The sequence below is a fragment of the Arabidopsis lyrata genome (assembly GCF_000004255.2).
Source record: "Arabidopsis lyrata subsp. lyrata unplaced genomic scaffold ARALYscaffold_8, whole genome shotgun sequence".
In the NCBI taxonomy this organism is placed as follows: domain Eukaryota; kingdom Viridiplantae; phylum Streptophyta; class Magnoliopsida; order Brassicales; family Brassicaceae; genus Arabidopsis; species Arabidopsis lyrata.
The window spans coordinates 12,106,233-12,130,136 of NW_003302548.1; the positions used below are offsets into that span (position 1 = coordinate 12,106,233).

The following is a 23,904-nucleotide window of genomic DNA, read 5'->3' on the forward strand; positions in this document are numbered from 1 at the left end:
TTTTATTTTATATTAGTTATCTTTCCAAACATTGTTTCCCCTTGCTTTCATTTCTATCTAAGCTTTTAGTTTCTATTTTCCAATCGACATCTTTTCAAACATTGTATCCTTAGTTTAAATTTCTATCTAAGAGTTTTATTAGTCATGGTTTATCATTGTATTGTTACTTATTTGGTTATTTGCTCTACTCTCCTAACATTATATGTTCCAGAGCAACTTTTTAAGCCAAAGCATAGCAGAGAACTCTACCTGTAGCCTAATTTCATATCATCATATCAAATTGGGTCTTAGAGAAGAAATTAAGCCATATTGATATGCTTTATCCGGTATATTTAACCAAAAACAAAATTTCATTCTTTTACTTTAAAAACTATCAATAATCCTTAATCAATTAGAACTGAAATAAAAGATTATAGGAGAGAGCATATCGAGACTTACTTATGAAAACTGCTTTGTCCAGACTAATCTTTATCTAATTATTTTAAATGCTTTAGTATAAGCATTTAAATAAAACAACAGACAGTTAATTAATATATAATATCAGTTCAATAATTTGTATTTCAGTGAATAATTTTAACTAAATTTTGTAATATAAGTTAGTAATCTTTATAACAAGAAACTGTCTAAATTATATCCAAAATAAATAACAATTTCTACAACAACTTACTGATAATATAGCAAGAATTTTGATTATCAGTAATGAATATCTTCAAGACCTAAATTTATGGGAACCGAGAAGATATTCAATCATTTGCATATTTTCTTTAGCAGTTGTTTTGTAAAAAAAAATCATACTTAATCATTACTTACCTCATTTTTAATAATAATAATAAATGAGATATATTTTAAAACAAATCCAAACGATTCATATTACCATATCTATTTCAAACTGTCTTCTTTGTATCTATTAAGTCATCTTCCTATATATACACATATATTTTCCTTCCAAATCTCCACAGAAATCCTCATTCCTCTCTATTCTATGCAAAGAAACAAACGTGTATATCCCATGGATTCTGTTCACAATATCTATGATTTGCATGTCAACTCGACGACATGGAGGATGTATGTTAAGATCATGTGTATATGGAAACATGATTTGGGTTCTGCTGGATCTAAAACAATCATGATGTTGGCAGATGAAAAGGTATCAAGTTTTGGGAACACTTTCTGTTTATTTTTAACTTGCAATAAGATCATTTTTATGTTTGTAAAACTGATATGTGAAATTTTTTGGTTTGTATAGGGTAGAAAAATCGATGCAAGGATTCCATCTGGGATATACCTTTGGAATTTTCAACAAGTACTAAAAGAAGGATTCTGGTATTACTTGTCTGATTTCCAGGTTATCTAACCCGAGAACAGAATCAGATATTCATCCTCTCCAATTGAAATCAGGTGTATCTATGAAACAAGAATGTGGCCTATGAAAGATAGATCATGGAGTAACTTCTTTAAGTTTGTTTTCCCTATTGAAGTCCAGTATGCTATGGAATCGAATAAAGATGTTGTCACTGGTAAGGATGATCTGTGTTATTTATCTGGAATCCATGAACTCATTAGTTTATTGATTATACTTGGTTTTTTTTTTTTTTTTTTTGAACTTAGATGCTATTGGTGTGATTTATGCTGTCTATACTATTCGAAGATTTCCTTATGTATGTCGTCAGGGAGAGTCATATAATAAGTCAAGATATGTGTCTTTTAATATAAAGGACAATATGTAAGTTTTACTCTTTATAAGTTTTATCAATATCTTAAGTGTGAAATTCTATGATATGCAAGTTGAACTTACATAAGGCTATTAATGGAACATTTTTTAGGGGTGGGATAATCAAGTGCATTGCTGTTGGTAAGATGTGTGATTTCTTTATGACCAAGTGGTCTGATAAGGTCAACTTGGTTACTTATAATTATGAACCAATCGTAGCTGTGCTTCGCAACAGGAGAATCACTGAGTATGATGGTTAGTTTAAAAAAACCTTTGTCACATTCTGTTAATTATACTCTCTTATGTATTTGAAATAGTTTATATTTCTAAACTATATCTTTCACAATTGTGCTATAGGAAAAAATGTCTTGATTAGTAAATTTGGTTGTTCCCGTTTGTACCTTGATCCAACTTTCTATGACTTGGATATTCCAAGATACATGTAAGTGTCATTTAGACCTATTATACATTATATTATAAATTTGATCCGTGACACACTAAATTGTTCTTGGTTTTTCCACAGTCGTAGCTTCACTGATGATGATCTGATGATGTGATTGATTCAAGAGAACCAATAAAGAGAGAAGCAGTTCCATGGATGTTTTATTTTCATTGATTTTTTCTATTTAGTTTGTTATGTTCTAGATTTCGGAATGATATCTTTTGGATTTATGTTTTCAAACATTGTTATCCTACAATTGCTATTTAGTTAATTTAAACAATGTTTTCAAACAACGTTTAGATGTTCTTGGTCAATTACTTAGATTCTCTTCTTAAGTGAATTTAACAACTTCCACTATAACATTTTTGTTATTCATCTCTTTATATTCTTCTACTCTTTGTTTGTAATATAAATTACATTGTTTTGATTATTTGAAATGTTGGCAAAAAAAAAAAATTGGTCATATATTCTGTTGTTTAATATTAAATACGAATAAAATGTACTAAAGGACAAAGAATATTTCTTAAGAAATAACCATTCACTATAAAAGCTTAACAAAACCAATCACAATCATCTTGGAAAACAAAAACAGAAGCTAACTCTGTCAAAACAAAAACAATCATGATCAGAAATATTGATTTTGATATCCCCAATGTCAATCATTTTTGCGTGAGATAAAACGTTTACAAAACACTTGATTAGTATTTTGAAACTAAAAGATAGTTATCCTTATTTATTTAAGTTATAAGCAAGACAACTTAAATCTCTAACAAGGTTATATTTATTCTGTTTTCTCTCTCATTCTCTTCTCAACTATTACCAAGAACTCATCCTAAATGTCAAACTCTACCTATCCGATGGACTTTTTTTCTGATTTGAACAACGAGAGGATCAATTGGAAGTTTCATGTGAAGATTTTGAGTATTTGGAATCTTTATACTCCAAAAAATTCGAGTATGGTTACAAGCATGATATTGGTTGATGAGAGAAGGTATGTGATACTTATGAGTTATAGTTTCGTTTTATTTTTGTATGTTTAATTACAGACTTAGTTTTTTACATTTAACAATATCATAACTCATGTCAATTCTTTTATTTAGGCAAAAAAAATCGATGCTATAATCCCAAATGGTCTTTACAGACACAATTTCAAAAAGAATCTCAAAGAAGGTGAATGGTACTTCATGTCTGATTTCAATGTTGTCCCACAAAATCCAACTTCAAGATACTCTTGGCACCCTTTCATGATAGAATGTATGTGGGAAACAAAAATGGTTCACATAACTCCTAGGTCTATTAACAATTACATGGACTTCATTGGTTATGATGATATCAAATATGCTGGAACTCAAGAAAAGGAGTATGTATATGGTAAGTTCTATATAGATAATTTACATATATTGTCAAAAATCAGTAAACTGAATATATTTTGTTTTCCTGTGTAGATGCTATTGGTTTGATAACAATTGTGTCTCCCATTCGAAGATTTCCTTTTGTCTGTCCTGTAGGAGAAACTGATTATGAAGCAAGATATGTGATGTTCAAGATCAAGGACAATGAGTAAGTTTTGTCTTTCTGTTTATTCTGTTTAGTATTACATGTTAATTTTATGATGGTAGATTGTATTAACTTGAATAATCTCTATGTTATTTTTATTTTTAGTGGCAAAAAGATGATATGTGTTGCAGTTGGAGAGTCTTGTGAGATGTTTGTTAACAAACTGTCTACACTTTTAAGTTCTGCTCGATACAACAATGATCCAACTGTGGATGTTATGCGATTCTGGAGGATCTCCGAAATTCAAGGTGATTAACTATATTGAATTACATTGTTTCTATTGATTTAAACAAAATCTCTAGAATCATATTTATTTAATTTAAAATTCTCTCTGTCTTTTCCTCTTTAGGGTCACTTTGCTTAATGAGTGTAGCTGGCTGTTCAAGGGTTTTTATTGATCAACAATTTCCAGATTTCGACATCTACAGATACATGTAATCTCTAATCCATTGTTTTCTAATATTCTAATAAACATGAGATAAGTATAACTAATGTTTTCTCTTTGGTTTTTATAATTTAGTCTATCATTTGCAATTGCTGAGGCAAATGATGATCAGATGGAGGAGGTTGCTTCTAACTAAAGACAAAGCTAGGATGATAAAATTGAAAGATCTGTTTTGGAGTTTTAAAATTTGATGTATTCATTTTATCTGTTTTGTTTTCTGTTATTTGACTATCTTTAAATTTGAAGATTTGCAGAAACTTTACTATATGTTTAAATTTAGTTTGCCAAAAACTATTTGCATTGTTATGAACCTATATCATCCGTCTATATGATGGACCTTTAACGAGTTCCGTTTATTTATATAAGTAAATGAATAGTTTTTTTTAACTTTTCAATGCTATGATATATATTTGAAATGAAAATGGTAAAAAAACTGTTTTCCAATGCAAGAAAGAAAAAGTTGTAACATTGTGATTGTATATAATCTATATTGAATGTATTAATTTGTTTCATAAACCCCCCCCCCCCCCATTCTTACAAGCTTTAAGATTATTTGATAATAACTATAGTCAAAAAATTGAAATTCCAAAAAAAGCTGCATTTTACCATCGAAATTCAGATTCTTTCTAAAATGTCATACAAACACAGAAATATTGAAAACCAAAAAAGTTGTTTACTCAGCCAATACATCAATCATATGCAATGGTCAAACTATATAATGGGTTGTCACATATAAAGATTTTATTTTCTCTACTTTAGTGTTATATAAATATGATTTTTTATTGCTTCTCTAAATTGTTTTTATTGGCCATGCTATAGGTTTGGTCTTTTCAAGATGTGTATAAATACATATTGATTTCTCTATAATATCACACTTAACTTCTTCAATAATCTCAGAAAAAAAAAATTTTCTCTACCTTTTATCTTTTTCAAACGCTTACTCTACTCTTATGGCCCTCAATGATTTTTTTTCTGATTTAACTCAAAGGAAGAAGAAATGGTTTGTATATGTTAAGATCTTGAGCATTTGGAATCATCCTCCCAAGCATCCCAATGATCACACTACCATGATTTTGGTGGATGAAAAGGTATATATCTTTATTTTCTCCTTATTATATCATGTTTTTCTATAGATTTATTATAGACGATGAGGGAGACAAAGCTTATTAACGTTTTCTATATCATGGTACACGAGTTGATGCTATGGTTCCTCCAGTTTCATACAAAAGGAACTTTCCTAGAAACCTCAAAGAAGGACATCGATATTTTCTTTGGCAATTTGATGTGATCCCACCTTCATTGCCTGAAAGGAACTCTAATCATCCTTACCAACTTAGCTTTAATAGGAAGACAACTATGACTCACTTCAGACAGAAATTCAGTTCCGAATTTTTGCAGTGTGTTGATTTTTGCAGTGTGTTGATATGAACAAAACTCTCTCGTTTCACAGTCGTCAAAGAGAGAGAGAGAGAGAGAGAGAGAGAGAGAGAGAGAGAGAGAGAGAGAGAGTCGGGACGAAGAGAGATAAACACGGGAGGATTTTTTTCTTTTTATTTTAACCCTAAAACCAATGAATTCCGACACGTATGAGCCTCTTATCACTAACAAAAGCCTATTAAATAAGAGACGTTTCTTAATGTTTTACCAGATTAATGATTTAATTTTAATCAGTTTAAGCCTAAGACTTGTCTTAAAAGACCATTGTTGAGCATGCTCTAACTCTCGAATCCTCCAACAATGAGATAGTCAAATTAGGCTCCGAATGGAGAAAGAGGTTCAAGCGGAGCGGACCAAGCGGATAAGGCGGATCAAGCAGAACAAGTGTGGATAAAGCGGTTCTAGAGGTACAAATACGGATCAAACGGTTTTAGCGGTTCGAACGCTTCCATATATATGTTTGAATGGTAAAAGCGGATAACAAGTGTACCAGAAGAAATATTTGAATACTAAAAAATATAAAATGATTTAATAATTAAATATTACATAAATATTTTAAAAAGTATACCATATATTACTATAACGTATACTAAATTTAAAATCACTTTATTATTAATACAAAAAATATTTAATGTTTTATGTACAAATAATAACGTTGCAAAAAATACAAATGATAACATGAAATATAAATATTGTAACATCTTAATTATAGTCTACAATTCCAAAAAAAAATTCATCAATAAAGTCACACAATTTTATTGTTATATTTATAATTTAAAAATGACAAAAGATTTAATATTAGACACAAAAAATAGAGCTAATCATTCCCGTAATGATGTTAGAGATTAATTGTAAGACTAAACTTTTTTATCTAAATAATATGTTAGAACACAAATTCTATAATTAAATAATATTTAATATTAAAAAGAAATATAACAAAATAAGAGAACTGCTTTTGAACAAGATAAACGCTTGATAACTAATTGCCTTAAATGAATGAAGGAAATAAAAATAGTTCTTATGTAGAAGCGTATCTGCACTTATGTGTTGCCATTAATATGTATTTTTTACATTTTATGTTATGATTAAAAATAGATGTTATTAATCTTCTAATTTTCAAAATATTGCATATACTTATAAATAAATATTTTGATAAATTTTAAATTTCATAAATAAAAAATGACATATTTTGTAAATACAAGTTTTTGTTGTAATTATGAACTTTTCATATTATTATATTGCATCTGAAAAACTAAAATACAAAAAATAACTACATCATATATATATATATATATATTTAATTGTAAACAACTAGATATTGAAGAATTTGTTAAGCTAATATTACATAATTTTATTTAATATATATTTTTAATATGTATAGTATTATGTAAAATAAATTACATAAAATATATACTTTATAAGAAAAATATTTGATACGCATTATTTGATCCACTTTCACCATTCAAACATATATTTTGGACCGCTAGATCCGCCTAATCCGCATTTATTACGCCATATCAGCTTAATCCACTTTTGTTCGGCTAGATCCGCTTGATCCGCTCCGTCCGGTACGCTTTCTCCATTCAGAACAAAAATAATAAACTATATTCATGATATTATGAATGGAAATATAAAAGTAGTTTACTACAACATAAGTGAAAAATATTTTTTTTCCGCTATCCACTCAGAGCCATATTATTATTTTTGGATCGAAGATATATATTTTTGTGCACAATACTTTTTACATGAAAAAAATGTTAAAAAAAAATTGACGAGATAGTTGTAATATTATTTTGAGAATATTTAATACAAAAATTATTTTAATATACATAATGTTGTAAAAGTCAAAAAAGAAAAAAAACAATAACGTCAACAATATACACATACACATGTGTTAAATGTTACGTAATTGTAGAGCCCACGTCACTATACGATAAAAATAAATTTATCTTTTACCCCATATAATGAACGATGAATTGTTCATTGTAAGATACATTCATTCGCATAACTTCAATTATTAAAAATCTCTCTCTCTCGTCTCTTTATTATTCAGTATTCCGATCTTTTTCAGGTATAAAATTTTCTTTATTAGTTACATTTATATCTACCAAAAAAAAATATTTATTTATAATTCGTTATCATCACGATCACTCTAAGATCGCTCAAAACAAAAATATTATATCGGACGGTATGTCGCCAAGAAAAAAATATAGTATGAAAAAAAGAAAAAAAAGATAAAAATAAAAAAAGATATATATTATTAGAGGAGGTAGACAGGTAGATATTGCAGATACGAACCGTGCGATTCAATATCGATTCCAAACACCAAAATTTGGGAATCGCGATTCCAAAGAGATTCTACCGGGATTCCAAGCACCACCATCGACGATTCCGTGCTTCGTAGGGGATGACTATGTTAACGCACCAAATTTAAGTGGATTCGAGACTTGTTTCAAGCTCGTTTTCAATATCTTCGGTTTTTCAAGTGGCAATTTCGGTTAATTAGTTCCGTCTTTTTTTTTTGAAAAATTAATTTGTTCTGTCTTTATGCTTAAGGTGCTGGGATTTTACTTATAAAGCCTTAGTATCCAAAATCTCTTGCAGTCTCTGTAAAGCAACTGAATCTGCCCATCAAGGTACTTTTTCATCGAACGTTTTATTTAGTCAGTCATATGTGATGTTCGTTGAATGTTATAAGTTTTTTGGATTTCTGTCAATAAGTTTCCTGGGTTGTTGTGAATCGAGTTTGCTTTTGCGTGTGAATTTGATAGTAAAGTGAATGTGAAGTGTTTGAGTGTTGTGTGAATGGTAAGTCTCGTTGGCTTTACTGTTGTTTCAAAAATCCAGTCGATGATTGACATGTGATGTTCATGTTATAGGTTTGTGTTTATTAGTAGGCTTATTTTATGTGATGTTCATGTTATAGGTGTGAGAACAGTTAGACTCATATGTTAGTTATGCAAGTGATCACTCATGAGAAAACAAGCTTAGTTTGATTCTAGTATGCTAATCCTAGTTTGACATGATTCTGGTTTCTTAGTTTGATTCCTGAACTATCTTGTTGATAATAATTCGTTGCATTGTCTTGAAATCTTCCCTTTCTAGCTGAACGTGTTTTGCGTATATTCCACAGAGTACCTGTGAAATCTTCCCTTTCTAGCTGAAGGTTGGCATATCATAAAATGTTTGGTTTTTAGTTTTGATTTTTTGGGTCTTATTTTGTTTTGATAGATGAATTTGAGCTCAGAATCGTCAATTGGGGGCGAAAGATGTGTAGATGTGGTTTGTCTGCAAAGATTGTCACATCGTGGACCGATAACAATCCGGGAAGAAAGTTTTTTGGTTGTCGGTTGTTTAAGGTATTGGTAGAGTCGATTATTTTTACAATCCGAGACTGTGATGGCTTCCTGATACATTTGTGTTATTTGTGCCATCAGAAGCGTAGGACTGATCACTGCAACTATTTTGAGTGGTTCGATGAAGGAGTGGTGGATGGATGGCCAAAAGAAGCATTGATTCAAGCTCGAGATGAAATTATTGAGAAAGATAAAGTCATCAATCAACTAACTACCCAATTAATGGAACTTTGTTTGGAATTGGAGAAGCATGAAGTGGAGATCTCATCTGGTAGTGAGGATGAGAACAATTCTGTGGAATCCGACCATAAGGTTGGATGGATGAAAAAGATTCTGGGAAAGATGTCTATCTCCAATGCATAGGAAGGTGTGAAGATTAAGACTTGATGCACATCTATTATGTCTCTAGATGCGCATCTGTTATGTCTCTAGATGCGCATCTGTTATGTCTCTAGATGCGCATCTGTTATGTCTCTCTCTATTGCATAAGCAGGCGTGAAATGCATTGGTTTAGTTTGTCGGCGTCAATATCTGCTTCTTCACATTTTTCTCAGCTTCCAGTTTTTTAGGATATGGTGGATAAATTTGTATTCTTTGTATGTTAGACAAAAATTAAGTTCAATTCAGTACTATTGTGTTTGTGCCATATTTGAGTTTTTCTAATCATAAACGTTTGCTCTAATCCTAGTAATATACTGTTATTTTGTTATTTCAGTGGTGGCTCGCTGTTGAAGAGTATATTCTTCTTTAAAAAATGAAAATATTGGATGAGAATTCTCAGCAAACTGATATTGTTTATGATAGAACACACACACACACACACACATATATATATATATATATATATATATATATATATATATAATTGTATTATTATTATATTACATCTGAAAAACTAAAATACAAAAAATAACTACATCATATATATATATATATATATATATATATATATATATATATACTTAATTGTAAACAAATAGATAATGAAGAATTTGTTAAGCTAATATTAAAGAATTTTATTTTATATATATTTTAATATGTATAGTATTATGTAAAATAAATTATTTAAAATATATACTTTATAATATAAATATTTGATACACATTATTTGATCCATTTTCACCATTCAAACACATATTTTAGACTGCTAGATCCGCTTGATCCGCATTTATTACGCAAGATCAGCTTGATCCACTTTTGTTTTGCTAGATCCGCTTGGTCCGCTACGTGCGGTACGCTTTCTCCATTCAGAACCAAAATAATAAACTATATTCGTAATATTATGAATGGAAATATAAAAGTAGTTTACTCCAACATAAGTGAAAAATATTTTTTTCCGCTATCCACTTAGCCATATAATTATTTTCGGATAGAAGATATATTTTTTTTTGCACAATACATTTTACATGAAAAAATGTTTAAAAAAAAAAAAAGTTGACGAGATAGTTTATAATATTATTTTGAGAATATTAATACAAAAATTATTATTATATACGAAATGTTGTAAAATTCAGAAAAGGAAGAAAACAAGAACGTCAATAATATACACATACACGTGTTAAATGTTACGTAATTGTAGAGCCCACGTCACTATCTCAAAATAACAAAATGTTATGTAATTGTAGAGCCCACGTAATTATAACTTCAATTATAACAAAATAAAAATCTCTGTCTCTCGCCTCTTTATTATTCAGTATTCCGTTCTTTTTCGGGTATAATTTTTTTTATTAGTTATATAGACAAATAAAAGCGTGATCTGAGTAGACAGAGCTAAATAGTGCACGTAGGGTAAACGAGGACTCTGGTCAGCTTTGAGCTGTCGAGTAAGGAGTGACGGGCCTTTGGAAACCCAAGAAAAACGGGGGAGTACTCTATACAGTGCGTTCTATTATTGCCTCTTATTCCCGAGGGAGTGGTCGTAATTAAGCCGCGTGGCAATACCCGCCAAAAAGGACTTTTTTTTATTTTTAGGAGCGGGCCTTTATCCAGGGGAAAATTATTCAGCGTACTTAATTATTCAGCGTACTAAATTTAAAGTTTTTCCATCTTTTTTTTCTGGGAATCGTGTTACGTAAGAATACTAATTAAGTTAAGATAATAATACTAATAATTAAGGGCTGCTTCGCTAGGGCCTATAAATAGAAGCTTCTCTCTATCCGACAAAGTAGAAGTCGGAAAGAAAGGTAAGAGAGATGGATGATATGAAGATCTATAATAGACTGGCGATCCTTCCACAAGAAATCCAAGCCGCGGAAAACGCAAAGCTCCAATTATATACTACAAGAAAACATAGTCTTTTCCTACCAAATTTCCTTCCAAATATTTGGTAGGAATCATTTCCTACCAAATTTCTATGTATTTGTTACGAAATATATATTTCGTAGGAAATTCGAATGAAATTTCCTATGACAAAAGTCGTAAGAAGTTCGTAGGGAATTCCCTACGAAAATCCTACGAAAAAAATGTCGTAGGAAATTTCGTAAGAAAGTGGAATGAAAGCCATAGGAAAAATTGGTAGGAAATTCGAAGGTATATTTCCTTCCAATTTCCTACGACCAGACCTTCGTAGGAAATGCGAAGGAAAGTTATGGGGAAAGAATTGGTAGGAAAATCGTAGGAATTTTTATTACACTACAAGAAATATGGATATTGATAGCATATTAGAATAGCACAATTTTCGTAAGTGCTATTAAAAAGGATATGCTGGATTATGGTGAAGATGGTGTCTTCCCCAACCGAATGGCCGGCCTTCTCAGTGTATTTAGAAGATTTACAGAGAGACAAGAAAGAATTTTCAAGCTTCTCTTTATCTTTAATCCCTCGAAGTGCAAATGTAAAAGCGGATAATTTGGCGCGAAAAATTCGCACCGAACCGCATCACATCACATATGTAAACAACATTCCTCAGGAATGGTTATTTAGAATTTTTAATTAAAAGCCGTTGACAAAAAAAAAAGGATATGCTGGATTAGAGGACTCTATTATAACGTATTAAAAAAAATTTAAATCGAAATTTTACTAAGCGGAAATTTTCGGAACCTAAATTTTGTCATGAACGCCAACACTTAGACAAAAAAAATCATATAATTTTATATTTCTCTATAATTTTTCTTTTCTTTTCTCTTTTCATTTTAATAAAAGTCACACCTTACAATAAATAATAAAAAAAAGAACTCTAATTTGGAGACGAAAATAAAAACAAAAAGGAATGAAGAGTTCTAATCTACTACTGTACTACACAAGGTATAATTAAAGATAAAAATTGTCTAATATGATTGGTAAATTAACTAACTAAATAAAACAAACTTTAGTCTAATTTGATTTGCAAATTTGTTTATAGTATCATTTTATTATTCTTAATCACCCAATACAGAAACAAATATTTGAAATAAACATGGAAAAATTAAAAAGTCATCCCATTTGGTAAAAAAAAGCAGGGTTTGGTAAATCACACGTGTCTCGTCGGAATTTGTGCAACTCTCATGTAGATGGAAGGGTACTTACGGTAATAAAAGCGAAAGCCGAGGGGTGGCCTCGTGAAACGCATTTCCCGTGTTCCAACTCTCTCTCAAGCATCCCTCTTCTCCTCTCCGATCTACTCCTCCACCGTCTCCACCGCTAAGGTTGAACCGTCTCTTCCCCATCTTCCTTCCCCTCAGCCTCCTCCTCCCTCCCAATATCATCTTAAATAGGAGTTACAGAAACCCCTAGCCGCCCTTAAGAAAAATTGGCGCCTTCTCCGGCGTCACTAGGTCGCTTGATCGCTTTGTTTATGGTTGGTGTTTGCTCATTGTCGGCTTGTTTTAGTTAGAACCCAAAAGATTCTCATTTTGCAATTTTCTTTTTAAAAGGTTGGTTTAATCGATATTGACGATTCTGGAAAATTTTGATTTTTTTTAAAATAGGTTTTGTGCCTTTGACGAGGAGGTGGTTATCTTCTTCTCTTGAGGATGGTCGGAAATATGAGAGATTGCCAAATTCCAAAACTTCCACGAACAAGTGAGTGTACTTAGATAGGTTCTGTGTGATTAAAAAAGACAAAAAGTTAGAATTTTTTTTTGTAATCTGAGAAACTGAATAATGAGTTTTGATTAGTGTTTAGTCTCAGTGAAGAGTAATGAAGCTATACTTCGAAACCAAATTAGGAAATGGATTTTTGTGTCTTTGAACTGTGAGTTTGTGGTAGTTCGATTTAATTCATGCCTTTGTGTCTTTGAACTGTGAGTGGCTTTACCAAATTAAAGTTTCATTGTATTAACTTACTGATTCAGTTCTCATTTTAATTTGGGTGATGCATTGTTCTTTTAATTAGATTTGGCCTTCTTCCAGTTAGATTTTCACTACTTATATCTTGTTTCAGGCTTGTTTCACGGTGCTCTAAAGAACTTTCTTTTACTCTGCAGATTGTTAGAATTGACATAAAGCTGGCAAATGAAGATGTAACTATGATTGCATTACATCCGAGGATATCACAGCCCCTTAAGTTTCTACTTACTGAGATGGTAACTAAGACAGTGCTTAAGCAGGTTAGTGATTATTATTTTATTTCAGGGATATTCATGTGGTCTTCAATTTTAACGAGTAAGTTAAATTATGTTATAGTTTCCATTTTGTTTATGGTGTTCTTGTGTTCTTATACTAATTATGCTTTGCTTTTTATTTTCAGCAAGTTCACAAATTCAATCACCGGGTTATCCGATAGTCTAGAATGAGACGACGAAGACGACGAACACGAGCGTAGATACGATGACGACGACGACGACGAGACTCGGAGTAGAGCGATTAGGATTTGAATCTTTACATTAGAATTGTTTGTATAATAAATTTTAATGTGTATGAAGTTAATTTGGTATGAAGCAAGTTTCTTTTAAATTTTAAATTTATTTTTTTCAAAAAACCAAATTTTTTAACAAATATATATAAATAATTTCATTAAAATTGTCTCTCAAATTTCGAAGGATAATCGTACGAATTTGGTAGGAGGCGTATGTAATTGGTGAGAAATATTTCGTAGGAAAGTTGAAGGACTAAATTCCTACAAAAATTTGGTAGGATAATGGTGAAAAAGGCCCTTCCAATTTCCTACAAAATTTTCTACGCGATTTCCTACGAAATTTTTTGTAGGAAATTTCCACGAATTTCCTACCAAATTCTATTTTCTACGGGCGATTCCCTACAAATATTTTTCGTAGGAAATTGGTAGGAAACAATATTATATTGGTATAACAAGTTATGATAACGATTATTCTAAGATCGCTGAAAAAAAAAATATTATATTGGGCGGTATTTCGCCTCTTTAAAAGAAAAAAAATATAGTATGTAAAAAAGAAAAAAAAAAATAAGAAGATATAAATAAAAAGAAGATATATATTATTATTTTTAGTGGTTGTTCAAGACATTGTTATTTAGTCGTTACTATAGTGGGAGGAATGTCGTCCTTATAAGTAATGGTTGTTTATGCACCATAGCAATGAACGGCTAAACCGTATATAATGTGGATGACTCCGTCACCATTATTTATTTACCGTTATGACGTGGATGACTTCGTCACCACAATATTTCCGTTAAATTTATTTATATTTTGGTTATTATATAAGGAGGCTCTGCCAAATGTATATAAAAACCTATTCTCTGAAATTGGTAGATTTAACTGATTGGTTATTAAATTTTACAGATTGATTTTTTATTTAAATTTGTTTCACTAACGGTCATGAAGAAAAAAATATCAAAAAATTATCATTTTTCAAATGGCTATAAAAGTAATTTTCAATCTATAAATACACTCATTTTCACTCATTCATTCACTTAAATATCATATCTCTCCTCATATATTCTTCTAAGAAATTTTTTTAAGTTTTCATTTTAGAAATGATTAGATTGTTTTTAATTTTAGTTTAATCACAATTATTGCTTGTACTTATGGTCTCTTTGTTGGGAAATTTACTCGCGAAAAATTTACCTTAAATATCGCTTTACTTTTCTATGCAATTATGTTCTTTGTAATTGCGTGCATCATTAATATAAATGGTTCCATATCAAATAAAAATAATATTATTTTACTAATAATATTTATTCGATTTTTTTGTTTAGATAAAAAATGACAAACATTGAGAAGCTTAAATCATTACCCACCTTTATATTCAGGAAACATGTCCATAACATTGGAATGCATCGTCAAGAAGACTTGTAAGTTATGATCCTGATCATTCGAAGGGGAGCTTGCGCGGTTGTACTCTTTTTACCTACAACTAGATTTTAACCCGCGGTATACGGCGGGATGATTTAATTTTAAAATTAGTATAAAAATATTTTGTAAATTGTATCTCCTTATAACATATTTATTTATATTATAGTTTACAATTGTTATTAAGGAACAGTATACCACGAGTCCACGGGACAATTATTAATAAACTGAGGATTTAACCCGTATTAAAGCGGTATATAAATATTGATTCAAATTCGTCTGTCATATAAATCTTTTCCGAAATATAACACGTTCCGTAATTTCTTAACACGTCCCGTAATTTGTTTTTCTTTTAAAATTTAATGATTATTTATTATATATAAAAGTTTACAAATCATATCATTCTCTAAGACATTTATATTTTAATAAACTAAAGATTTAATATGTATTAAAGTGGCATGTTAATGATATTTTAAAATTTTATAAATATTGTTATTAAGTAACATTATACTACGGGATAATTTTTGGTTTTATACAATCTTTTCTAAATGAGACTAATTTAATATGTCTAATATTTGTGGTATTAAAAAAAAAGGATTTAGTCCGTATTGAAGCGGCGGATTAATGAAATTTTAATATTTTTATTATTGTTGATTCAAAAACACGTCCCGCCAAACCCGTCCGGCCAAAAAACTCATTTATTTTATTAATGTTCTTATTTATGATATGATTCTGAATCATTGTCTAAATATTTTAATCGATGTAGAACGTTGAACACACATTTTCGTCAATTGGATAATATATGTCCGTTTTTAAAATTTCGAATCACAGTATATGCAGAAAAAAAATTGATTTTTTTTTTACTTGATGTATTATATGATGATTCAAAACAGTTAAAAACAAATCAAACAAAGATGATAGGAGAATCATAATTATAAATCTTAATCAAATCTTCTAAATATCTAAATTGTTAAATATAGAATATCCGGTGTATGAGTTGAGTTAAATATAACCCAACCCAATAATTTTTTTTGTGAAGGATTTTTTGAAACGGGTCGGATATACAAATAACCCGGAAGCATTTTTACCCACCCGTCACCAAAGTCACTGCAAAAATACTAGTATAGATAGTTTTTTTCCACCGGGTTTTCCTAGAAAGATTTTTAACGAGACAACATAAGATATTACGCAAGAGACATAGTGATAATGGTCTCTAAAGGGGAGTATTGTAAAAGTCAGAAAATGAGGAAAATAATAACGTCAACAATATACGCATACACATGTGTTAAATGTTACGTAAATGTGGAGCTCACGTTATTGTGCGAGCATAGTAAATTTATCTTTTTACCTCTACATAAAAACGATGAAACATTTATTGTAAGATGTTCATTCGCATAACTTCAATCATAACGAAGTAAAATCTCTCTCTTGTCTCTTTATTATTCAGTATTCTGATATTTTGTGTGTATAATTTTTTTTTTTATTTATACACGCAAAATATCAGAATACTGAATATTATTTATATAATATTTATACACGCAAAATAAATTCTGATATTCAACTATAATATAAAACATTTATTTATAATAGGTTAATGTTTTTTCAATAATTACGATTTAAATTATATATATAATATTTTTGATCGGTCGAATTTCTAAATAATTCAAAGAGTTTTGGGCCAAAACTGAAACATCACATCTCCAACTAAGAATCAAATTGGTCTTCGAAACTAAAAAATGTGTTCTTTTTTGGTCACATTTCCTGAGTTATTTGGGCCTGACCCAATAAAATTCAATAAACGTTTCCATTTTTCCTTTTTCTTCAGTAATGTCTGATCCTTAAATTTTCTCAGGTTGGTTCAAATGGTTTCGCTCTCCACCTCCACAAGCCACGCGCCACCACTCCCGACGGCGTTTAACCGTCGACCGTCGGAGAGAACTTTCACCGTCCGATGTATCTCCATCTCCCCACGCGAGCCGAAACACACAATTACTTCCGATAAGAGCACCAATACTTCCTCCTTGTCGCTTAGAGAGACGAGGCAAAGCAAATGGCTAATGAATTCGGAGGACGTGATTGAGAGAGATTCGAAGGAGAGTAAAGAGAATACGAACACAAAGATCGCTTCGAGGAAGGCGATATCGATAATACTCCGAAGAGAAGCTACAAAAGAGATAATTGAAAAGAAGAAAGGCTCGAAGAAGCTTCTTCCAAGGACTGTTCTTGAGTCTCTTCACGAAAGAATCACTGCTCTCCGATGGGAATCTGCTCTTCAGGTAGATTTCGTGTGCTCCAAAATTATCTCGAATTTGAATTTGATACACTAATATGATTATGTTTGGTTATAGATTTTGATAAAGATGAAATTTGAAGCTGAGAAATTCAGATTATGCTTATAGTAGCTTGAGATTGTATAACTTTTTCGCTGAATTTCGAAGAACTTAGCTAGATTTTGAGCTTATCTCTTTGATTTTATGAAATTGTGTCTTTAAATTGATGTCAAGGATGACAAATTAATGGTTTTAGGATGATGAAGTGTTGAGTTTCTCTGTGTAATTACAAGATAATGTTGGTGTATTTGTAGGTGTTTGAGCTATTGCGCGAACAGCTATGGTACAAACCAAACGTTGGTATCTATGTGAAGCTGATTGTGATGCTTGGAAAATGCAAACAACCGGAAAAGGCTCATGAACTCTTTCAGGAAATGATTAATGAAGGTTGTGTGGTGAATCATGAAGTGTATACTGCACTTTTATCTGCTTATAGTAGGAGCGGACGCTTTGATGCTGCGTTTACTCTTCTGGAACGAATGAAAAGTAGTCATAACTGTCAGCCGGATGTGCACACGTATTCCATCCTCATTAAGTCGTTTCTTCAGGTTTTTGCGTTTGATAAGGTTCACGATCTGCTTTCTGATATGAGAAGACTGGGTATTAGGCCTAATACAATCACGTATAATACCCTCATCGATGCATATGGGAAGGCAAAAATGTACTTAGCATCCTGTCCTGTCCTTTTGAATTTTATACATTTTGTTATATCAATTTGCACTCACTCCATCCCCTGTAATCTTTCATGGTTGCAAATAGGAGTATTTGAAAACCTTGTTTGTCTTTCGTTCCGTTCTAACCGAGAACTTTACACATGCTGGGATGGAGTGAATACTTGAATTTGATAATTATATGGTTTCAATTATTATGCTTTAGTTCAAAGCATCCATGAACTGAGGTATATCTTTTGTTTTGGAAGGTTTGTGGAGATGGAATCAACACTTATCCAAATGCTTGGAGAGGATGATTGCAAGCCTGATTCTTGGACCATGAACTCAACCCTTAGAGCCTTTGGGGGAAATGGACAAATAGAAATGATGGAGAATTGTTATGAGAAGTTTCAGAGCTCTGGGATTGAACCCAACATCAGAACCTTCAATATCCTCCTTGATTCATATGGGAAATCAGGGAACTACAAGAAGATGAGTGCTGTGATGGAATACATGCAGAAGTATCACTATTCATGGACCATAGTCACCTACAATGTGGTCATTGACGCGTTTGGGAGGGCAGGAGACTTGAAACAAATGGAATACTTATTTAGACTAATGCAATCAGAGAGAATCATACCAAGCTGTGTTACACTATGTTCGCTTGTTCGTGCCTATGGAAGAGCTGGTAAAGCTGATAAAATTGGAGGAGTCTTGCGTTTCATCGAGAATTCAGACATAAGGTTAGACCTCGTGTTTTTTAACTGTCTGGTAGATGCGTACGGGAGGATGGAAAAGTTTGCAGAGATGAAAGGTGTTCTCGAACTAATGGAAAAGAAGGGATTCAAACCTGATAAGATTACATACAGGACAATGGTTAAGGCTTATAGAATTAGTGGCATGACTACCCATGTAAAGGAACTTCATGGTGTTGGTGAGTCCGTTGGTGAAACCCAAGTTGTGTTGAAGAAGCCGGATTTTTAGCGGAGGAATAGAGCTCAATTTTGCTGGTATATATATTTCTAGTATCAATCACCTTGTTCTAATGATAAAAGGTAGTTAGTATGAGAGTAAAGTAAATACATTTTCAATTGGCTTACAAAAATTTGTAACAAACAAAAAAGAACAAAATTTGATAAATGTATATTTATTTACTCTTGTTTGTGATGTGTTATCAGTCTGTATGTGCCGAAGCAGCTAGATATGAGAGTTGAAGGCTGTACGCTTCTTTTAGTTGAGTCAAAACTTCTGCAATAGATGGTCTCCCAGATGCATCTCTCTCCACACATCTTATAGCAATCGAAGCAGCTTTTCTCATGCTCGCTGGATCGAATGTATCTTTCAAGATATCATCCACAATCTCAAATGCTCCTGCTTGTAAGTTTGGCCTAGCCTGCATTTCAGTATTTTGATCCTGTAATTACACTGTGTTCTTAAATATTAGGAGATGAGAAATAAAGACAATCATGTTTCTCTCACCCATAAGACCAAGTTAATAGAATCTGGTGATCCTGAATGACTTATAGGTTCTCTTCCACAGATGAGCTCCAATAGGACCACACCGAAGCTATAGACATCGCTTTTCTCTGTCAGTTGCAGGGTGGAGTAATATCTGGAATGACAAAGTGTGTTTAATGATTAGCTAATGAAGCTGTTAATCCATCACGAATTCACGAATGCGGAGAGAAATTGTAGAAGAGTTTACTCGGGGTCAAGGTAGCCTGCGGTGCCTTTAACAACAGTAGTGATATGAGATGCATCTGCTTTTGTAAATTGTTTTGACAGGCCAAAGTCAGAAACTTTCCCGTTCATATCCTTGTCCAGAAGTATGTTACTGCTCTTTACATCCCGATGTATAATTCGCGGTTCACTTCCATTGTGCAGGTAGTCCAATCCTTCATGAATAAGCCAAAACTGTCACTCTCTGCCAGAATCAACTGTGTTTTAGTCTAATGATGCCAATCACAGATGTTCAAGATATACCTTTTGCAGCATCAACTGCAACTTTTAGTCTTGAAACCCAGTTCAATGAATGCCTTTTGCTTCTTGGACCTGCAGAATCAAGATATCACAAAAAGCTTTGTTAGGAAAATGACTTTGATAAAGGATGATGAGCAACTGCTAGACACTTGGGGATTTGCATACCGTAAAGGTGATCAGCTAATGATCCACCAGACAGATACTCATACACCAGTATTTGCCGTTTTGGTTCGTAGCAAAAGCCCTCAAATGAAACTAGATTTTGGTGGCGGATCTGAGACAAAAGGTGCACCTAGAACGTAGACAGTACAAAGGGATCACTAAAGATGAATGTATACTTGACCATGGATTTGGAATGTATGACATTCAAATATGGACAGTAATTTTGGGAGAACTGTGGACGCTTAACCTCATTGATGAAAGAATCAGCTCCAAGTTGAGTTCTATCAAATCGCACTTTGACCGCAACTTGTTTTCCATCTGGTAGTTTTCCACGATATACAGCTCCAAAACTTCCACGACCAATCACTTCCTTGAAATTTCTAGTAGCTGACTTAATCTCTTTGTGAGAAAAGATTCTTGAAGTGTTCCAGTTCTGCATCTTCAGTTGTGCTCCTGATACAGATTTTGGTATACTATAAGAATCATAAAGCGACAACTTTGTGGGAGAAAAGAGAAAGCATTGTTCCCATACTGGTTATATGTCTCTCTTTGTTTCTCTGTCTCCTCGTGAAGATCGACATGAAAACAAAGACAAGAAAAGTGGCAAACAAGGCTCCACCAGAAACTCCAAGCAAAATCGCTATACGGTTCTGTTTCTTGTGTTTCTTATTGATAGGGATAGTGACTTGTGGTGTGTCAATTGTTGAAGACACATTGTTGCATGATAATGAAGTGAATGAAAGGCATGGATTCCCCGTTATCCTGACAAAAGGTAATTCAGTAACACAAGAACAGAATATTGTAGCAAATGCCGAGACAGAAATCGTATACCTGACTTCCAGACCCGTTCTGTTAAGAGACTGTGGCAAGGGACCTACTAAGTTATTGTTTTCCAGATTCCTGAGAAGAAGTAACAGAAAGATTATTCTTTGTGTGAATATGGTATGTACAAGCTACTTCTTGATCTTAATGTTTTACTTACAGGAGACGAAGTTTCGTCAGCTTTCCTAATGTTTCAGGAACTGATCCTTGTAAGCTGTTGTTTTGCAGGTCCCTTCATGCAATGGCTAATTACTTTCAGTTTTCCGAAGACAACGAACGTATATCCAGAAACTCTCAGTATAAGATTTAACTTACAGAACTTCAAGGTTAACCAGATCTTCGAGTTCGGAGCCGAAAGATTTTAACTGATTAAAGCTCAAATTCCTGGACATACCGTCAGAAGCTTTTTAATACTACTGGAAACATAAATAATACGCTAATGTTCTATGGATGAGTATTACAGTTTCTGGAGATCCTTAAGGCTGCCTACATTCTGTATTGCTCCTGTAAGTGATGTATTATGCAAGTCGCTGCACGAAGAAGTGAAGAACATGGAAGATAACCACACATGTATACATGAGACGCTAGAAAAGTGGTTGAAGAATTGCTGGCTTACAGTGTCTTGAGATCGAGCAAGTCTCCGAATGTTGGACTAATGGACCTCAGGTTGATTTGTGAGAGGAACCTGGATAGCCAGAAGAAGGAAAAATATGAGCTGAGATTAAGAAATGTTGAAAGGAATAGTTATGATAAGGATTTTGTTTTACAATGATGTAACGCGGTTTCCTTCACATTTGATGTGGTTCCAAGGAAGCGGTGTGCATGGGTCGTCTTGCCATCCAAGGTCTTGCCCGGTAAATTGCTCTATAACTTTAAGTGCTGAAACTGCAAAGATAACTTAAAAGTTGAACTTTTGGCCCTGGTGGAGTTTGCTTTATCCAGGCAAAACAAAAAAGAGAGTACCTGTGGTAGAAGAAGCTTCAGCAGGGAATTGGAGGATTTCATATACCTCAAGAGCGTTCACTTGAGGATTGAACTTGATTTTTCCAAGGGTGATGTTTAACTTACTGACTCTTTTTTGCGTAAAGTACAAGGTACCAGCTTCTGAACTAGTCACAGTGTAATCAGATAGTTTGACTTCGTCGTTGATCATCACACTAAACGAAGGGGAGAGTGAGAGTATCCCAGCAAAATAGAGGATAATGTAGTAGTCCCCTAGTGTATGTAGAGAAAGGGTATATGAGAGACTGTCTTTGCGAGCAAGAATTCTTGCAGTCTGAAGTACAGAAGCTGGTGGATTCTCAGTAATGTTGAAGGAAGTCAATTTTGTGAGCCCATTGAAGCTCCAAGAGGCATGAAACGGTGCAAAATTTTGATCCGGATCCCATATTCGATCAAATGGATCTGAAGGGTACCTACCATTCAGCAGAATTCACCAAGAATTAATATTTAACAAAACACACCAAAAATGCAAAATCAGAGACAGTGATCAAGTTCTTACCGGATAGTCCCATTCGTGTATCCGCTATTGATTCGGTAACTTCTCCTAAGAATTATATTTGGTGAACCCTCCAAGCTGTTTCTGTAAGCAGCTACAGGAAGTGGCCGTATTTCTAGAGAAGAGATAACCGGAATACCTCTCCCTTTAATCGCAAGCAAACAAAGCAAAACAGAATCATTGTTGACCGGCCAAACCAACTCTTCAATCCAAGGATCATTGGTTTTAAGATCAATAGTACTAGTGATTCTCCTTCCCAGAGAGACATGAAATGCTGGAGGACTACTTTGGCTATCATAATTTCTATAAACGAATGTAGCCCGAATCAGAACCGAGGACAAGTCCTTCTTTGTTACTGGTACCTTATAACATTGGCGACCTCGAGAATCCGGAAAGAATCTGATAGGAACACTGAAAGTAGAATTCCCCTCGGTGTAAGTTACCGTGGTAGTGTTACCTGTTTCAATATAATCGTTATCTGAAACCCAGGAGACGTTATAAGCCGCGGTGTAACTTGAGCCGCCACAGGACAAGCTCAAGAAACCTGTTCCATTACAAAGATTTAACCAAACAGTTGAAGAAAAAATAATGGAAATGATGTGAGACAAAAGTTGAGAATCTGCATACCATCTGGATTGGAGAAACCAAACACCCAAAATCCACTGAGCAAAAACAAATCGACCCAAAAGAGCATGTTCTAGTTTATTGGTTGGAATCTGAAGAAGAACATATATTAATATGGTTCTATATTGTTTCCTAGTTTGTGTGTGAATTCATTATTTATATATGAGTGTGTCTATGTGTGAAGATGTCAGTGATGATTACTCGTAGGTTCACTTTACTTAGTGGTCAATGCTCTAACAGTCTGTGTCAAGTTAATATTATAATTAACAATTTAACTACAATGAATGTTTATTTAACAAAATAGAAGTGAGATATTTTTAGTGTCAAATATGGTATTTGTGAGTTAAAATGTAAAGAGAGAAAGCAAAATTTGGTTGCTCAATTCTTAAGAATGATAATGAGGATGATGCTTGAGTGAGAATTTTCAAATGCAATGATATTTACGTTTTGCTTGGCTTCAACACTAATCCACAATACATCCTCCTTAAGCTTCCTCATAAAGGGAAAACCTTTTTACAAATCGTTTACATACCAAAGTCTCCCATAATTGAAAAAAAAAAACTAATTAATGCCTCAAAAAAACATAAACCTGTAATTACTTAATTTTAAAGAGAAAACGTCTGCAAAGTCCCTTTTTGTCAAAACAAAACCTCATATCTCCCCGTAAAAAACAGAATTTCTTTTTCAATTTTTTTTTATTATAAAA

General features: G+C 32.5%; 2 protein-coding genes and 2 long non-coding RNA genes across 7 annotated transcripts; 3 read left to right on the plus strand and 1 right to left on the minus strand.

Moving 5' to 3' along the window:
- Positions 1 to 12,472: 12,472 nt before the first annotated feature.
- On the plus strand, positions 12,473 to 13,827 carry LOC9299995. Its single transcript, XR_002329131.1, has 4 exons — positions 12,473 to 12,723; positions 12,854 to 12,947; positions 13,352 to 13,474; positions 13,615 to 13,827. It is a non-coding gene; the product is annotated as an uncharacterized LOC9299995 (long non-coding RNA).
- Positions 13,828 to 16,945: 3,118 nt separating this feature from the next.
- Positions 16,946 to 19,383, plus strand: LOC9299996 (pentatricopeptide repeat-containing protein At5g48730, chloroplastic). Of its 2 annotated transcripts, XM_021033582.1 has the most exons (4): positions 16,946 to 17,408; positions 17,717 to 18,123; positions 18,382 to 19,122; positions 19,291 to 19,383. In XM_021033582.1, exons 1-3 carry the CDS (start codon positions 16,995 to 16,997, stop codon positions 19,094 to 19,096), a joined length of 1,536 nt encoding a protein of 511 aa, XP_020889241.1. In that variant the 5' UTR covers positions 16,946 to 16,994; the 3' UTR covers positions 19,097 to 19,122; positions 19,291 to 19,383. The 2 variants fall into 2 exon arrangements, with proteins under 2 accessions (XP_020889241.1, XP_020889236.1); XM_021033577.1 differs by lacking the exon at positions 19,291 to 19,383 and having other exon boundaries at positions 18,382 to 19,271.
- LOC110230461 (probable LRR receptor-like serine/threonine-protein kinase At5g48740) lies at positions 19,159 to 23,422 on the minus strand. Of its 2 annotated transcripts, XM_021033571.1 has the most exons (16): positions 23,202 to 23,422; positions 22,578 to 23,118; positions 22,040 to 22,491; positions 21,844 to 21,961; positions 21,693 to 21,761; positions 21,538 to 21,606; positions 21,392 to 21,460; positions 21,237 to 21,308; positions 21,086 to 21,154; positions 20,787 to 21,016; positions 20,502 to 20,707; positions 20,258 to 20,384; positions 20,096 to 20,164; positions 19,818 to 20,007; positions 19,592 to 19,724; positions 19,159 to 19,505 (listed from the first exon to the last, which is right to left on the minus strand). In XM_021033571.1, the coding sequence occupies exons 1-16, from the start codon at positions 23,266 to 23,268 to the stop codon at positions 19,287 to 19,289; spliced, it is 2,700 nt and encodes an 899-aa protein (XP_020889230.1). In that variant the 5' UTR covers positions 23,269 to 23,422; the 3' UTR covers positions 19,159 to 19,286. The 2 variants fall into 2 exon arrangements, with proteins under 2 accessions (XP_020889230.1, XP_020889226.1); XM_021033567.1 differs by having other exon boundaries at positions 19,178 to 19,505; positions 20,787 to 21,154.
- Positions 19,393 to 20,088, plus strand: LOC110230466. Of its 2 annotated transcripts, none has more exons than XR_002333560.1 (3): positions 19,393 to 19,489; positions 19,639 to 19,828; positions 19,997 to 20,088. It is a non-coding gene; the product is annotated as an uncharacterized LOC110230466 (long non-coding RNA). The 2 variants fall into 2 exon arrangements; XR_002333561.1 differs by having other exon boundaries at positions 19,397 to 19,489; positions 19,653 to 19,828.
- Positions 23,423 to 23,904: the final 482 nt, after the last annotated feature.